Raw genomic sequence first — 15,832 nt, forward strand, 5'->3', positions numbered from 1 at the left:
ATAGCCTTACTTGTGTACACTATGGGCAAAGAAGAGCTCCCACTTTAATTATTCCCGTAATCTCGCCTCTATTTATCACCAGAACCTCTGTTCATTTTATCGCCAGAACCTCTGTTCATAACTGCCACAGAAATCACTGGTTCTATTTGTGCAGTGTGTTATCTGTTCCCAGTTTCTTCTGTGATATGACAGGGCTGCCTGTGTGAAACCATAAAGACTCCAATCCAGTCATGATATCACACAGGTAGCCCCCCGTCATATCACAGAAGAAACTGAAAACAAATTACAGACTGCATGAATAGAGCCAGTGATTTCTGTGGCACTCATGAACTGAGGTTTTGGCGATAAATAGAGGAGAGACTATGGGAATAATTAAAGTGGACATTTTTCTTTCAAAAGAAATAAAAAATTAATTTTGCTCATGGAATGCCCAAGTATGGCTCGGAGGAAGAGGGTAACCTCGAAACGTGTTAGATGATGTGTCTACAAGTATAGTGGATCTTCCGAAACTGACATGATTTTTATGTTTTAACCATGACACAAATACTGCTTTGTAAGCACATTCATCTTCTTTTTACTTAATAAAAACATGTATCAAGGATAATGCACTAGACCTACATGCCTTCTGTTTTCTCTTATGTTTCCAGTGACTTTGGACTTCCCCAGTCATTTACATGCTAAATGGGAGCAAATTAATAACATGTTGGAACCTACTACACAGCACAGGAGAGTGAGCATTGTTACATTTGAAAAAATCAGAGGAGTTAGCCCTTGTACACACGGTCGGATATTCCGATGGACAATGTCCGATAGGACTGTGTTGTCAGATAATCCGACAGTATGTGGGCTCCATCGGACTGTTTCCGTCGGAATATCCGACGGACCAAGTTTTCCAGCTGGGCTATGAAATTTTCCGACAACATGATTCGATCAGACTTTGTACGATTGTATGTAGAGAAATCCGATCGGACAAAGTGCCACGCATGCTCAGATCAAATTCCTAGACCAAAGCTATTTGCTACTAGCCTGAACGTAGTCCCGTCGTGAGGAAATATGTCATCACGTTATGTACGATCGGATTTTCCGACAACTTTGTCCGACCGTGTGTATGCAACAGTTTCGGACAAAATCCATTGGACAAAATCCGTCGGACAAAATCCAATGGATTTGGTTGTCAGAATGTCCGACCGTGTGTACAAGGGCTTAGAGTGAAATAAAATAACTGAATGGCACCACCGGTGTATTAAAAACTAGTGCTATAAAGTTCCTTTGACAAGTGAAAAACAAAAAATAAAACATTTCAACTCTGCATAAGATGATGCCTGGACTGATGATATAACACAATAGTTGAAAAAAAAAAGACATTCAAGGAAAGAAATGTTTTTGTTATACCAGTAAAAACAGCGTGCATTAAACGGTAGTGTGGTAAAAATTATTTTCCCATGTGCAAAAACTTACTGGAAGTAATTGAAGATGTTCCACTTTCTTGAGCCGCAGAAGATGGATGTGTTGACGAATGAGTTCTAATAATAACTGTAATTGGAGTAGAACTGAAAGAAGTTGTAGGGCTAGATATGGAGGGTGTATGAGAAGTAATTGGTGTGGTTGGCTCTGTTTTCTTAGTAGATGTAGTTGTGTGAGTTGTTGAGTTTGAAGCAGGGGTTGAAGTTGAGTGTGTTGTTGATATGGTAGATTCAGATGTGGCTGGTGTATGTGTTGTAACAGTTGTATATGGTGTAGTTGTAGTAGATGTGGTTTCAGTGGTTGAAGCAGTAGAAGTAGTGGAAGATGTTAATGTTGTGGTTTCAGTGGTCGTTGATGTTGTGGTCATACAACAAGTGGGTGGCTGTGTAGTTGTAATTGTAGTTGGTGTTGTCGTATAAGTTGTATGAATTGTTGAAGTCGTAGTTGGGGTTAATGTAGTGGTTTTAGTTATGGTTGGAGTATGAGTGGTCACTGTTGTAGTTGGTGTTGTCTTACTAGTAGTAGTTGTGTGAATGGTTGAATTTGTAGTAGGTGTTGATGTTGATGTTGATGTTGAGTGTGTTGTTGATGTGGTAGATTCAGATGTGGCTGGTGTATGTGTTGTAACAGTTGTATATGGTGTAGTTGTAGTAGATGTGGTTTCAGTGGTTGAAGTAGTGGAAGATGTTAATGTTGTGGTTTCAGTGGTTGTTGATGTTGTGGTCATACAACAAGTGGGTGATTGTGTAGTTGTAATTGTAGTTGGTGTTGTTGTATAAGTTGTATGAATTGTTGAAGTTGTAGTTGGGGTTAATGTAGTGGTTTTAGTTATGGTTGGCGTATGAGTGGTCACTGTTGTAGTTGGTGTTGTCTTACTAGTAGTAGTAGTTGTATGAGTGGTTGAGGTCGTAGTAGGTGTTGATGTTGAGTGTGTTGTTGATGTTGTAGTTTCTGAAGTGGCTGGTGTGTGTGTGCTCACTGTTGTAAATGGCGTTGTGGTAGAAGTTCTGTGAGTGGTGGAAGTAGAAGTAGGTGTTGATGTTGTGGTTTTAGTGGTGGTGGAAGTATGTGTGGTCTTTGGTGTAGTCTTAGTAGTGGAAGTAGTTGAACTAGATGTATGAGTGGTTGAGGTCGTAGTAGGTGTTGATGTTGAGTGTGTTGTAGATGTTGTAGTTTCTGAAGTGGTTGGTGTGTGATTGCTTACTGTTGTAGTTGGCGTTGTGGTAGAAGTTGTGTGAGTGGTTGAAGGAGTAGGTGTCGGTTTTGTGGTTTCCGTGGTAGTGGAAGTATGTGTAGTCTCTGGTGTAGTTGATGTTGTCTTAGTAGTGGAAGTAACTGTGTGAGTAGTTGTAGAAGGTGTTGATGTTGAGTGTGTTATTAATGTTGTTGTCTCTGAAGTAGTTGGTGTGTGAGTGCTCACTGTGGTAAATGGCGTTGTGGTAGAAGTTGTGAGAGTGGTTGAAGTAGGAGTAGGTGTTGGTTTTGTGGTTTCGGTGGTAGTGGAAGTATGTGTAGTTTCTGGTGTAGTTGGTGTTGTCTTAGTAGTGGAAGAAGTTGGATGAGTGGTTGAGGTTGTAGTAGGTGTTAATGTTGAGTGTGCTGTAGTTTCTGAAGTGGTTGGTGTGTGAGTGCTCACTGTTGTAAATGGCGTTGTGGTGGAAGTAGGTGTTGATGTTGTGGTTTTAGTGGTAGTGGAAGTATGTGTGGTCGTTGGTGTAGTCTTAGTAGTGGAAGTAGTTGAACTAGTTGTATGAGTGGTTGAAGTCGTAGTAGGTGTTGATGTTGAGTTTGTTGTAGATGTTTTAGTTTCTGAAGTGGTTGGTGTGTGATTGCTTACTGTTGTAGTTGGTGTTGTGGTAGAAGTTGTGTGAGTGGTGGAAGTAGGAGTAGGCATTGATGTTGTGGTTTTAGTGGTAGTGGAAGTTTGTGTGGTCCTTGGTGTAGTTGGTGTTGTCTTAGTAGTGGAAGTAGCGGTGTGAGTGGTTGTAGAAGGTGTTGATGTTGAGTGTGTTGTTGATGTAGTTGTCTCTGAAGTACTTGGTGTGTGGGTGCTCACTGATGTAAATGGCATTGTCGTAGAAGTTGTGTGAGTGGTTGAAGGAGTAGGTGTTGGTTTTGTGGTTTCAGTGGTAGTGGAAGTATGTGTAGTCTCTGGTGTAGTTGGTGTTGTCTTAGTAGTGGAAGAAGTTGGATGAGTGGTTGAGGTTGTAGTAGGTGTTAATGTTGAGTGTGTTGTAGTTTCTGAAGTGGTTGGTGTGTGATTGCTTACTGTTGTAGTTGGCGTTGTGGTAGAGGTTGTGTGAGTGGGGGAAGTAGGAGTAGGCATTGATGTTGTGGTTTCAGTGGTGGTGGAAGTTTGTGTGGTCCTTGGTGTAGTTCGTGTTGTCTTAGTAGTGGAAGTAGCGGTGTGAGTGGTTGTAGAAGGTGTTGATGTTGAGTGTGTTGTTGATGTAGTTGTCTCTGAAGTACTTGGTGTGTGGGTGCTCACTGATGTAAATGGCGTTATGGTAGAAGTTGTGTGAGTGGTTGAAGTAGGAGTAGGTATTGGTTTTGTGGTTTCAGTGGTAGTGGAAGTATGTGTAGTCTCTGGTGTAGTTGATGTTGTCTTAGTAGTGGAAGAAGTTGGATGAGTGGTTGAGGTTGTAGTAGGTGTTAATGTTGAGTGTGTTGTAGTTTCTGAAGTGGTTGGTGAGTGAGTGCTTACCGTTGTAAATGGCGTTGTGGTAGAAGTTGTGTGAGTGGTTGAAGGAGTAGGTGTCGGTTTTGTGGTTTCAGTGGTAGTTGAAGTATGTGTAGTTTCTGGTGTAGTTGATGTGGTCTTAGTAGTGGAAGTAACTGTGTGAGTAGTTGTAGAAGGTGTTGATGTTGAGTGTATTATTAATGTTGTTGTCTCTGAATTAGTTAGTGTGTGAGTGCTCACTGTTGTAAATGGCGTTCTGGTAGAAGTTGTGAGAGTGTTTGAAGTAGGAGTAGGTGTTAGTTTTGTGGTTTCGGTGGTAGTGGAAGTATGTGTAGTTTCTGGTGTAGTTGATGTTGTCTTAGTAGTGGAAGAAGTTGGATGAGTGGTTGAGGTTGTAGTAGGTGTTAATGTTGAGTGTGTTGTAGTTTCTGAAGTGGTTGGTGAGTGAGTGCTCACCGTTGTAAATGGCGTTGTGGTAGAAGTTGTGTGAGTGGTTGAAGGAGTAGGTGTCGGTTTTGTGGTTTCCGTGGTAGTGGAAGTATGTGTAGTCTCTGGTGTAGTTGATGTGGTCTTAGTAGTGGAAGTAACAATGTGAGTAGTTGTAGAAGGTGTTGATGTTGAGTGTGTTATTAATGTTGTTGTCTCTGAAGTAGTTGGTGTGTGAGTGCTCACTGTGGTAAATGGCGTTGTGGTAGAAGTTGTGAGAGTGGTTGAAGTAGGAGTAGGTGTTGGTTTTGTGGTTTCGGTGGTAGTGGAAGTATGTGTAGTTTCTGGTGTAGTTGGTGTTGTCTTAGTAGTGGAAGAAGTTGGATGAGTGGTTGAGGTTGTAGTAGGTGTTAATGTTGAGTGTGCTGTAGTTTCTGAAGTGGTTGGTGTGTGAGTGCTCACTGTTGTAAATGGCGTTGTGGTGGAAGTAGGTGTTAATGTTGTGGTTTTAGTGGTAGTGGAAGTATGTGTGGTCGTTGGTGTAGTCTTAGTAGTGGAAGTAGTTGAACTAGTTGTATGAGTGGTTGAGGTCGTAGTAGGTGTTGATGTTGAGTGTGTTGTAGATGTTGTAGTTTCTGAAGTGGTTGGTGTGTGATTGCTTACTGTTGTAGTTGGCGTTGTGATAGAAGTTGTGTGAGTGGTGGAAGTAGGAGTAGGCATTGATGTTGTGGTTTTAGTGGTAGTGGAAGTTTGTGTGGTCCTTGGTGTAGTTGGTGTTGTCTTAGTAGTGGAAGTAGCGGTGTGAGTGGTTGTAGGTGTTGATATTGAGTGTGTTGTTGATGTAGTTGTCTCTGAAGTAGTTGGTGTGTGGGTGCTCACTGATGTAAATGGCGTTGTTGTAGAAGTTGTGTGAGTGGTTGAAGGAGTAGGTGTTGGTTTTGTGGTTTCAGTGGTAGTGGAAGTATGTGTAGTCTCTGGTGTAGTTGGTGTTGTCTTAGTAGTGGAAGAAGTTGGATGAGTGGTTGAGGTTGTAGTAGGTGTTAATGTTGAGTGTGTTGTAGTTTCTGAAGTGGTTGGTGTGTGAGTGCTCACTGTTGTAAATGGCGTTGTGGTGGAAGTAGGTGTTGATGTTGTGGTTTTAGTGGTAGTGGAAGTTTGTGTGGTCCTTGGTGTAGTTGGTGTTGTCTTAGTAGTGGAAGTAGCGGTGTGAGTGGTTGTAGAAGGTGTTGATGTTGAGTGTGTTGTTGATGTAGTTGTCTCTGAAGTACTTGATGTGTGGGTGCTCACTGATGTAAATGGCGTTGTCGTAGAAGTTGTGTGAGTGGTTGAAGGAGTAGGTGTTGGTTTTGTGGTTTCAGTGGTAGTGGAAGTATGTGTAGTCTCTGGTGTAGTTGATGTTGTCTTAGTAGTGGGAGAAGTTGGATGAGTGGTTGAGGTTGTAGTAGGTGTTAATGTTGAGTGTGTTGTAGTTTCTGAAGTGGTTGGTGTGTGAGTACTCACTGTTGTAAATGGCGTTGTGGTGGAAGTAGGTGTTGATGTTGTGGTTTTAGTGGTAGTGGAAGTATGTGTGGCCGTTGGTGTAGTCTTAGTAGTGGAAGTAGTTGAACTAGATGTATGAGTGGTAGAGGTCGTAGTAGGTGTTGATGTTGAGTGTGTTGTAGATGTTGTAGTTTCTGAAGTGGTTGGTGTGTGATTGCTTACTGTTGTAGTTGGCGTTGTGGTAGACGTTGTGTGAGTGGTGGAAGTAGGAGTAGGCATTGATGTTGTGGTTTTAGTGGTAGTGGAAGTTTGTGTGGTCTTTGGTGTAGTTGGTGTTGTCTTAGTAGTGGAAGTAGCGGTGTGAGTGGTTGTAGGTGTTGATGTTGAGTGTGTTGTTGATGTAGTTGTCTCTGAAGTACTTGGTGTGTGGGTGCTCACTGATGTAAATGGCGTTGTCGTAGAAGTTGTGTGAGTGGTTGAAGGAGTAGGTGTTGGTTTTGTGGTTTCAGTGGTAGTGGAAGTATGTGTAGTCTCTGGTGTAGTTGGTGTTGCCTTAGTAGTGGAAGAAGTTGGATGAGTGGTTGAGGTTGTAGTAGGTGTTAATGTTGAGTGTGTTGTAGTTTCTGAAGTGGTTGGTGTGTGAGTACTCACTGTTGTAAATGGTGTTGTGGTGGAAGTAGGTGTTGATGTTGTGGTTTTAGTGGTAGTGGAAGTATGTGTGGTCGTTGGTGTAGTCTTAGTAGTGGAAGTAGTTGAACTAGATGTATGAGTGGTTGAGGTCGTAGTAGGTGTTGATGTTGAGTGTGTTCTAGATGTAGTTTCTGAAGAGGTTGGTGTGTGATTGCTCACTGATGTAAATGGCGTTGTCGTAGAAGTTGTGTGAGTGGTTGAAGGAGTAGGTGTTGGTTTTGTGGTTTCAGTGGTAGTGGAAGTATGTGTAGTCTCTGGTGTAGTTGGTGTTGTCTTAGTAGTGGAAGAAGTTGGATGAGTGGTTGAGGTTGTAGTAGGTGTTAATGTTGAGTGTGTTGTAGTTCCTGAAGTGGTTGGTGTGTGAGTACTCACTGTTGTAAATGGCGTTGTGGTGGAAGTAGGTGTTGATGTTGTGGTTTTAGTGGTAGTGGAAGTATGTGTGGTTGTTGGTGTAGTCTTAGTAGTGGAAGTAGTTGAACTAGATGTATGAGTGGTTGAGGTCGTAGTAGGTGTTGATGTTGAGTGTTTTGTAGATGTAGTTTCTGAAGTGGTTGGTGTGTGATTGCTTACTGTTGTAGTTGGCGTTGTGGTAGAAGTTGTGTGAGTGGTTGAAGGAGTAAGTGTCGGTTTTGTGGTTTCCGTGGTAGTGGAAGTATGTGTAGTCTCTGGTGTAGTTGATGTTGTCTTAGTAGTGGAAGTAACTGTGTGAGTAGTTGTAGAAGGTGTTGATGTTGAGTGTGTTATTAATGTTGTTGTCTCTGAAGTAGTTGGTGTGTGAGTGCTCACTGTTGTAAATGGTGTTGTGGTAGAAGTTGTGAGAGTGGTTGAAGTAGGAGTAGGTGTTGGTTTTGTGGTTTCGGTGGTAGTGGAAGTATGTGTAGTTTCTGGTGTAGTTGGTGTTGTCTTAGTAGTGGAAGAAGTTGGATGAGTGGTTGAGGTTGTAGTAGGTGTTAATGTTGAGTGTGCTGTAGTTTCTGAAGTGGTTGGTGTGTGAGTGCTCACTGTTGTAAATGGTGTTGTGGTGGAAGTAGGTGTTGATGTTGTGGTTTTAGTGGTAGTGGAAGTATGTGTGGTCGTTGGTGTAGTCTTAGTAGTGGAAGTAGTTGAACTAGTTGTATGAGTGGTTGAGGTCGTAGTAGGTGTTGATGTTGAGTGTGTTGTAGATGTTGTCGTTTCTGAAGTGGTTGGTGTGTGATTGCTTACTGTTGTAGTTGGCGTTGTGGTAGAAGTTGTGTGAGTGGTGGAAGTAGGAGTAGGCATTGATGTTGTGGTTTTAGTGGTAGTGGAAGTTTGTGTGGTCCTTGGTGTAGTTGGTGTTGTCTTAGTAGTGGAAGTAGCGGTGTGAGTGGTTGTAGGTGTTGATGTTGAGTGTGTTGTTGATGTAGTTGTCTCTGAGGTACTTGGTGTGTGGGTGCTCACTGATGTAAATGGCGTTGTCGTAGAAGTTGTGTGAGTGGTTGAAGGAGTAGGTGTTGGTTTTGTGGTTTCAGTGGTAGTGGAAGTATGTGTAGTCTCTGGTGTAGTTGGTGTTGTCTTAGTAGTGGAAGAAGTTGGATGAGTGGTTGAGGTTGTAGTAGGTGTTAATGTTGAGTGTGTTGTAGTTTCTGAAGTGGTTGGTGTGTGAGTACTCACTGTTGTAAATGGCGTTGTGGTGGAAGTAGGTGTTGATGTTGTGGTTTTAGTGGTAGTGGAAGTATGTGTGGTCGTTGGTGTAGTCTTAGTAGTGGAAGTAGTTGAACTAGTTGTATGAGTGGTTGAGGTCGTAGTAGGTGTTGATGTTGAGTGTGTTGTAGATGTTGTAGTTTCTGAAGTGGTTGGTGTGTGATTGCTTACTGTTGTAGTTGGCGTTGTGGTAGAAGTTGTATGAGTGGTGGAAGTAGGAGTAGGCATTGATGTTGTGGTTCTAGTGGTAGTGGAAGTTTGTGTGGTCCTTGGTGTAGTTGGTGTTGTCTTAGTAGTGGAAGTAGCGGTGTGAGTGGTTGTAGAAGGTGTTGATGTTGAGTGTGTTGTTGATGTAGTTGTCTCTGAAGTAGTTGGTGTGTGGGTGCTCACTGATGTAAATGGCGTTGTGTTAGAAGTTGTGTGAGTGGTTGAAGTAGGAGTAGGTGTTGGTTTTGTGGTTTCAGTGGTAGTGGAAGTGTGTGTAGTCTCTGGTGTAGTTGATGTTGTCTTAGTAGTGGAAGAAGTTGGATGAGTGGTTGAGGTTGCAGTAGGTGTTAATGTTGAGTGTGTTGTAGTTTCTGAAGTGGTTGGTGAGTGAGTGCTCACCGTTGTAAATGGCGTTGTGGTAGAAGTTGTGTGAGTGGTTGAAGGAGTAGGTGTCGGTTTTGTGGTTTCAGTGGTAGTGGAAGTATGTGTAGTCTCTGGTGTAGTTGATGTTGTCTTTGTAGTGAAAGTAACTGTGTGAGTGGTTGTAGAAGATGTTGATGTTGAGTGTGTTGTTAATGTAGTTGTCTCTGAAGTAGTTGGTGTGTGAGTGCTCACTGTTGTAAATGGTGTTGTGGTAGAAGTTGTGAGAGTGGTTGAAGTAGGAGTAGGTATTGGTTTTGTGGTTTCGGTGGTAGTGGAAGTATGTGTAGTCTCTGGTGTAGTTGGTGTTGTCTTAGAAGTGGAAGAACTTGGATGAGTGGTTGAGGTTGTAGTAGGTGTTAATGTTGAGTGTGTTGTAGTTTCTGAAGTGGTTGGTGTGTGAGTGCTCACTGTTGTAAATGGCGTTGTGGTGGAAGTAGGTGTTGATGTTGTGGTTTTAGTGGAAGTGGAAGTATGTGTGGTCGTTGGTGTAGTCTTAGTAGTGGAAGTAGTTGAACTAGTTGTATGAGTGGTTGAGGTCGTAGTAGGTGTTGATGTTGAGTGTGTTGTAGATGTTGTAGTTTCTGAAGTGGTTGGTGTGTGATTGCTTATTGTTGTAGTTGGCGTTGTGGTAGAAGTTGTGTGAATGGTGGAAGTAGGAGTAGGCATTGATGTTGTGGTTTTAGTGGTAGTGGAAGTTTGTGTGGTCCTTGGTGTAGTTGGTGTTGTCTTAGTAGTGGAAGTAGCGGTGTGAGTGGTTGTAGAAGGTGTTGATGTTGAGTGTGTTGTTGATGTAGTTGTCTCTGAAGTAGTTGGTGTGTGGGTGCTCATTGATGTAAATGGTGTTGTGTTAGACGTTGTGTGAGTGGTTGAAGTAGGAGTAGGTGTTGGTTTTGTGGTTTCAGTGGTAGTGGAAGTATGTGTAGTCTCTGGTGTAGTTGATGTTGTCTTAGTAGTGGAAGAAGTTGGATGAGTGGTTGAGGTTGTAGCAGGTGTTAATGTTGAGTGTGTTGTAGTTTCTGAAGTGGTTGGTGAGTGAGTGCTCACCGTTGTAAATGGCGTTGTGGTAGAAGTTGTGTGAGTAGTTGGTTTTGTGGTTTCAGTGGTAGTGGAAGTATGTGTAGTCTCTGGTGTAGTTGATGTTGTCTTAGTAGTGGAAGTAACTGTGTGAGTGGTTGTAGAAGGTGTTGATGTTGAGTGTGTTGTTAATGTAGTTGTCTCTGAAGTAGTTGGTGTGTCAGTGCTCACTGTTGTAAATGGTGTTGTGGTAGAAGTTGTGAGAGTGGTTGAAGTAGGAGTAGGTGTTGGTTTTGTGGTTTCGGTGGTAGTGGAAGTATGTGTAGTCTCTGGTGTAGTTGGTGTTGTCTTAGTAGTGGAAGAAGTTGGATGAGTGGTTGAGGTTGTAGTAGGTGTTAATGTTGAATGTGTTGTAGTTTCTGAAGTGGTTGGTGCGTGAGTGCTCACTGTTGTAAATGGCGCTGTGGTGGAAGTAGGTGTTGATGTTGTGGTTTTAGTGGTAGTGGAAGTATGTGTGGTCGTTGGTGTAGTCTTAGTAGTGGAAGTAGTTGAACTAGTTGTATGAGTGGTTGAGGTCGTAGTAGGTGTTGATGTTGAGTGTGTTGTAGATGTTGTAGTTTCTGAAGTGGTTGGTGTGTGATTGCTTACTGTTGTAGTTGGCGTTGTGGTAGAAGTTGTGTGAGTGGTGGAAGTAGGAGTAGGCATTGATGTTGTGGTTTTAGTGATAGTGGACGTTTGTGTGGTCCTTGGTGTAGTTGGTGTTGTCTTAGTAGTGGAAGTAGCGGTGTGAGTGGTTGTAGAAGGTGTTGATGTTGAGTGTGTTGTTGATGTAGTTGTCTCTGAAGTAGTTGGTGTGTGGGTGCTCACTGATGTAAATGGCGTAGTGGTAGAAGTTGTGTGAGTGGTTGAAGTAGGAGTAGGTGTTGGTTTTGTGGTTTCAGTGGTAGTGGAAGTATGTGTAGTCTCTGGTGTAGTTGATGTTGTCTTAGTAGTGGGAGAAGTTGGATGAGTGGTTGAGGTTGTAGTAGGTGTTAATGTTGAGTGTATTGTAGTTTCTGAAGTGGTTGGTGAGTGAGTGCTCACCGTTGTAAATGGCGTTGTGGTAGAAGTTGTGTGAGTGGTTGAAGGAGTAGGTGTCGGTTTTGTGGTTTCAGTGGTAGTGGAAGTATGTGTAGTCTCCGGTGTAGTTGGTGTTGTCTTAGTAGTGGAAGTAGCGGTGTGAGTGGTTGTAGGTGTTGATGTTGAGTGTGTTGTTAATGTAGTTGTCTCTGAAGTAGTTGGTATGTGAGTGCTCACTGTGGTAAATGGTGACGTGGTAGAAGTTGTGAGAGTGGTTGAAGTAGGAGTAGGTGTTGGTTTTGTGGTTTCGGTGGTAGTGGAAATATGTGTAGTCTCTGGTGTAGTTGGTGTTGTTTTAGTAGTTGAAGTAGTTGGATGAGTGGTTGAAGTTGTAGTAGGTGTTGATGTTGAATGTGTGGTTGATGTTGTAGTTTCTGAAGTGGTTGGTCTTTGAGTGCTAACTGTTGTAGTTGGCGTTGTGGTAGAAGTTGTGTGAGTGGTCGAAGTAGGAGTAGGTGTTGATGTTGTGGTTTTAGTGTTAGTGGAAGTATGTGTGGTCCTTGGTGGAGTTTTAGTAGTTGAAGTAGTTGGATGAGTGGTTGAGGTTGTCGTATGCGTTGATGTTGAATGTGTTGTTGATGTTGTAGTTTCTGAAGTGGTTGGTGTGTGAGTGCTCACTCTTGTAGTTGGCGTTGTGGTAGAAGTTGTGTGAGTGGTCGAAGTAGGAGTAGGTGTTGATTTTGTGGTTTCAGTGGTAGTGGAAGTATGTGTAGTCTCTGGTGTAGTTGGTGTTGTTCTAGTAGTTGAAGTAGTTGTATGAGTGGGTGAAGTTGTAGTAGGTGTTGATGTTGAGTGTGTTGTTGATGTAGTTGTCTCTGAAGTGGTTGGTGTGTGAGTGCTCACTCTTGTAGTTGGCGTTGTGGTAGAAGTTGTGTGAGTGGTCGAAGTAGTAGTAGGCATTGATTTTGTGGTTTCTGTGGTAGTGGAAGTATGTGTAGTCTGTGGTGTAGTTGGTGTTGCCCTAGTAGTGGAAGTAGTTGGGTGAGTGGTTGAAGTTGTAGTAGGTTTTGATGTTGAGTGTGCTGTAGTTTCTGAAGTGGATGGTGTGTGAGTGCTCACTGTTGTAAATGGCGTTGTGGTGGAAGTAGGTGTTGATGTTGTGGTTTTAGTGGTAGTGGAAGTATGTGTGGTCGTTGGTGTAGTCTTAGTAGTGGAAGTAGTTGAACTAGTTGTATGAGTGGTTGAGGTCGTAGTAGGTGTTGATGTTGAGTGTGTTGTAGTTTCTGAAGTGGTTGGTGTGTGATTGCTTACTGTTGTAGTTGGCGTTGTGGTAGAAGTTGTGTGAGTGGTGGAAGTAGGAGTAGGCATTGATGTTGTGGTTTTAGTGGTAGTGGAAGTTTGTGTGGTCCTTGGTGTAGTTGGTGTTGTCTTAGTAGTGGAAGTAGCGGTGTGAGTGGTTGTAGAAGGTGTTGATGTTGAGTGTGTTGTTGATGTAGTTGTCTCTGAAGTACTTGGTGTGTGGGTGCTCACTGATGTAAATGGCGTTGTGTTAGAAGTTGTGTGAGTGGTTGAAGTAGAAGTAGGTGTTGGTTTTGTGGTTTCAGTGGTAGTGGAAGTATGTGTAGTCTCTGGTGAAGTTGATGTTGTCTTAGTAGTGGAAGAAGTTGGATGAGTGGTTGAGGTTGTAGTAGGTGTTAATGTTGAGTGTGTTGTAGTTTCTGAAGTGGTTGGTGAGTGAGTGCTCACTGTTGTAAATGGCGTTGTGGTAGAAGTTGTGTGAGTGGTTGAAAGAGTAGGTGTCGGTTTTGTGGTTTCAGTGGTAGTGGAAGTATGTGTAGTCTCTGGTGTAGTTGATGTTGTCTTAGTAGTGGAAGTAACTGTGTGAGTGGTTGTAGAAGGTGTTGATGTTGAGTGTGTTGTTAATGTAGTTGTCTCTGAAGTAGTTGGTGTGTGAGTGCTTACTGTTGTAAATGGTGTTGTGGTAGAAGTTGTGAGAGTGGTTGAAGTAGGAGTAGGTGTTGGTCTTGTGGTTTCGGTGGTAGTGAAAGTATGTGTAGTCTCTGCTGTAGTTGGTGTTGTTTTAGTAGTTGAAGTAGTTGGATGAGTGGTTGAAGTTGTAGTAGATGTTGATGTTGAATGTGTGGTTGATGTTGTAGTTTCTGAAGTGGTTGGTGTGTGAGTGCTAACTGTTGTAGTTGGCGTTGTGGTAGGAGTTGTGTGAGTGGTCGAAGTAGGAGTAGGTGTTGATGTTGTGGTTTTAGTGTTAGTGGAAGTATGTGTGGTCCTTGGTGTAGTTTTAGTAGTTGAAGTAGTTGGATGAGTGGTTGAGGTTGTCGTATGCGTTGATGTTGAATGTGTTGTTGATGTAGTTTCTGAAGTGGTTGGTGTGTGAGTGCTTACTCTTGTAGTTGGCGTTGTGGTAGAAGTTGTGTGAGTGGTTGAAGTAGAAGTAGGTGTTGGTTTTGTGGTTTCAGTGGTAGTGGAAGTATGTGTAGTCTCTGGTGAAGTTGATGTTGTCTTAGTAGTGGAAGAAGTTGGATGAGTGGTTGAGGTTGTAGTAGGTGTTAATGTTGAGTGTGTTGTTGATATAGTTGTCTCTGAAGTGGTTGGTGTGTGAGTGCTCACTGTTGTAGTTGGCGTTGTGGTAGAAGTTGTGTGAGTGGTCGAAGTAGTAGTAGGCATTGATTTTGTGGTTTCTGTGGTAGTGGAAGTATGTGTAGTCTGTGGTGTAGTTGGTGTTGCCCTAGTAGTGGAAGCAGTTGGGTGAGTGATTGAAGTTGTAGTAGGTTTTGATGTTGAGTGTGTTGTTGATGATGTCGTTTCTGAAGTGGTTGGTGTGTGAGTGCTCACTGTCATAGTTGGCGTTGCAGTAGAAGTTGTGTGACTGGTGGAAGTAGGCGTAGGATTTGATGTTGTGGTTTCAGTGGTAGTGGAAGTATGTGTGGTCTCTGGTGTAGTTAGTGTTTTCTTAGTGGTTAAAGTAGTTGGGTGAGTGGTTGAGGTTGTAGTAGGTGTTGATGTTGAGTGTGTTGTTGATATTGTAGTTTCTGAAGTGGTTGGTGTGTGAGTGCTCACTGTTGTAGTTGGCATCGTGGTAGAAGTTGTGTGACTGGTGGAAGTAGGAGTAGGAATTGATGTTGTGGTTTTAGTGTTAGTGGAAGTATGTGTGGTCCTTGGTGTAGTTGAAGTAGTTGGATGCGTGGTTGAGGTTGTAGTAGGTGTTGATGCTGAGTGTGTTGTTGATGTAGTTGTCTCCGAAGTGGTTGGTGTGTGGTGAGTGCTCACTGTTGTAGTTGGCGTTGTGGTAGAAGTTGTGTGACTGGTGGAAGTAGAAGTAGGCATTGATGTTGTGCTTTCTGTGGTAGTGGAAGTATGTGTACTCTCTGGTGTAGTTTGTGTTGTCCTAGTAGTTGAAGTAGTTGGGTGACTGGTTAAGGTTGTAGTAGGTGTTGATGTTGAATGTGTTGTTGATGTTGTAGTTTCTGAAGTAGTTGGTGTGTGAGAGCTCACTGTTGTAGATGGCGTGGTATAAGTTGTGTAAGTGGTTGAAGAAGGAGTAGGTGTAGATTTTGTGGTTTTAGTGATAGTGGAAGTATGTGTTGTCTCTGGTGTAGTTAGTGTTGTCTTAGTAGTAGAAGTAGTTGGGTGAGTGGTTGAAGTTGTAGTAAGTGTTGATGTTGAGCGTGTTGTTGATGTAGTTGTCTTTGTAGTACTTGGTGTATGAGTGCTTATTGTAGTTGGCGTTGTGGTGGAAGATGTAGGACTTGTTAAAGTAGGAGTAGGTGTTGATGTTGTTGGTTTAGTAGTAGTCGGTGTAAGTATTGTCTTTGTTGTAGCTGGTGTTTTAGTAGTAGATATAGTTGTGTGAGTGGTTGAAGTTGTAGTTGGTGTTGATGTTGAATGCTTTGTTGATTTAGTTGTCTCTGAAATGGTTGGTGTGTGAGTGCTGATTCTTGTAGTTGGCGTTGTGGTAGAAGTTGAGTGAGTGGTTGAGGTAGGAGTCGGCGTTAATGTTGTCAGTTTAGTAGTAGTAGGAGTTTGTGTGGTCTCTGTTGTACTTGGTGTTGTCTTGACAGTGGAAGTAGTTGTTCGAGTGGTTGATGTTGTTTCTGTAGTTTCTGAGATGGTGGGTGTATGAGTGGTTACTGTGCTAGTTGTTATTGTTTTGTGAGTGGATGAAGACGTGGTAGGTGTTGATGTTTGAATTGCTGATGAAGTGGGTTTAGATGAGCTGTGTTTTGCTGTTGTAGTAGTGGACCTTGATGTTGAATGTGTTGTTAATGAAGTCGTTTCAGAGGTGGTGGGCGTATGTGATGTCACTGTTGTCTTTGGTGTTGTCATCGTAGGTGTTGATGTTGAGTATGTTGTCGACGTTGAGGTTTCAGTGGTGGGCGTAGGTGTAGTCACTGTTGGAATAGGAGACACATTTACTGTAGTGTTTAATGACTCTTTTGTGGCTAGAAGACACTAACACATTTCTTAAAGTGGATGTAAACCCCCAATTTTTTTTTTTTTGATGTCATAATGTAGAGAATATTATATCCTATCATTTGAGCCCAGTCTTGCCACACAGATTTAATTCAGCCCTGAGCAATTGTCTTTTATTGTTCAGTTAGAGAAATTCTGACAAAGTCTCTAAAACTTTGTCAAAACCTCCCCCTTGCTGTGAGTGACAGGTGATTTACATCCTGTGTAAAAAGTTCACAATTCACACCCCCTGTCCTAACT

General features: G+C 42.6%; 1 protein-coding gene across 1 annotated transcript in view; it reads right to left on the minus strand.

Moving 5' to 3' along the window:
- LOC143925889 (uncharacterized) overlaps window positions 1-15,832 on the minus strand; it is a 168,150-nt gene that overhangs the window by 51,117 nt on the left and 101,201 nt on the right. The window contains exon 33 of the mRNA XM_077450215.1: window positions 1,459-15,510. Within this exon, the coding sequence (XP_077306341.1) occupies window positions 1,459-15,510 (14,052 nt within the window). The remainder of the gene's footprint in view (window positions 1-1,458; window positions 15,511-15,832) is intronic.

The sequence above is a fragment of the Lithobates pipiens genome, unplaced genomic scaffold (assembly GCF_037356315.1).
Source record: "Lithobates pipiens isolate NorthernLeopardFrog02 unplaced genomic scaffold, aLitPip1_a1.2 Scaffold_10, whole genome shotgun sequence".
NCBI classification, from domain to species: Eukaryota; Metazoa; Chordata; class Amphibia; order Anura; family Ranidae; genus Lithobates; species Lithobates pipiens.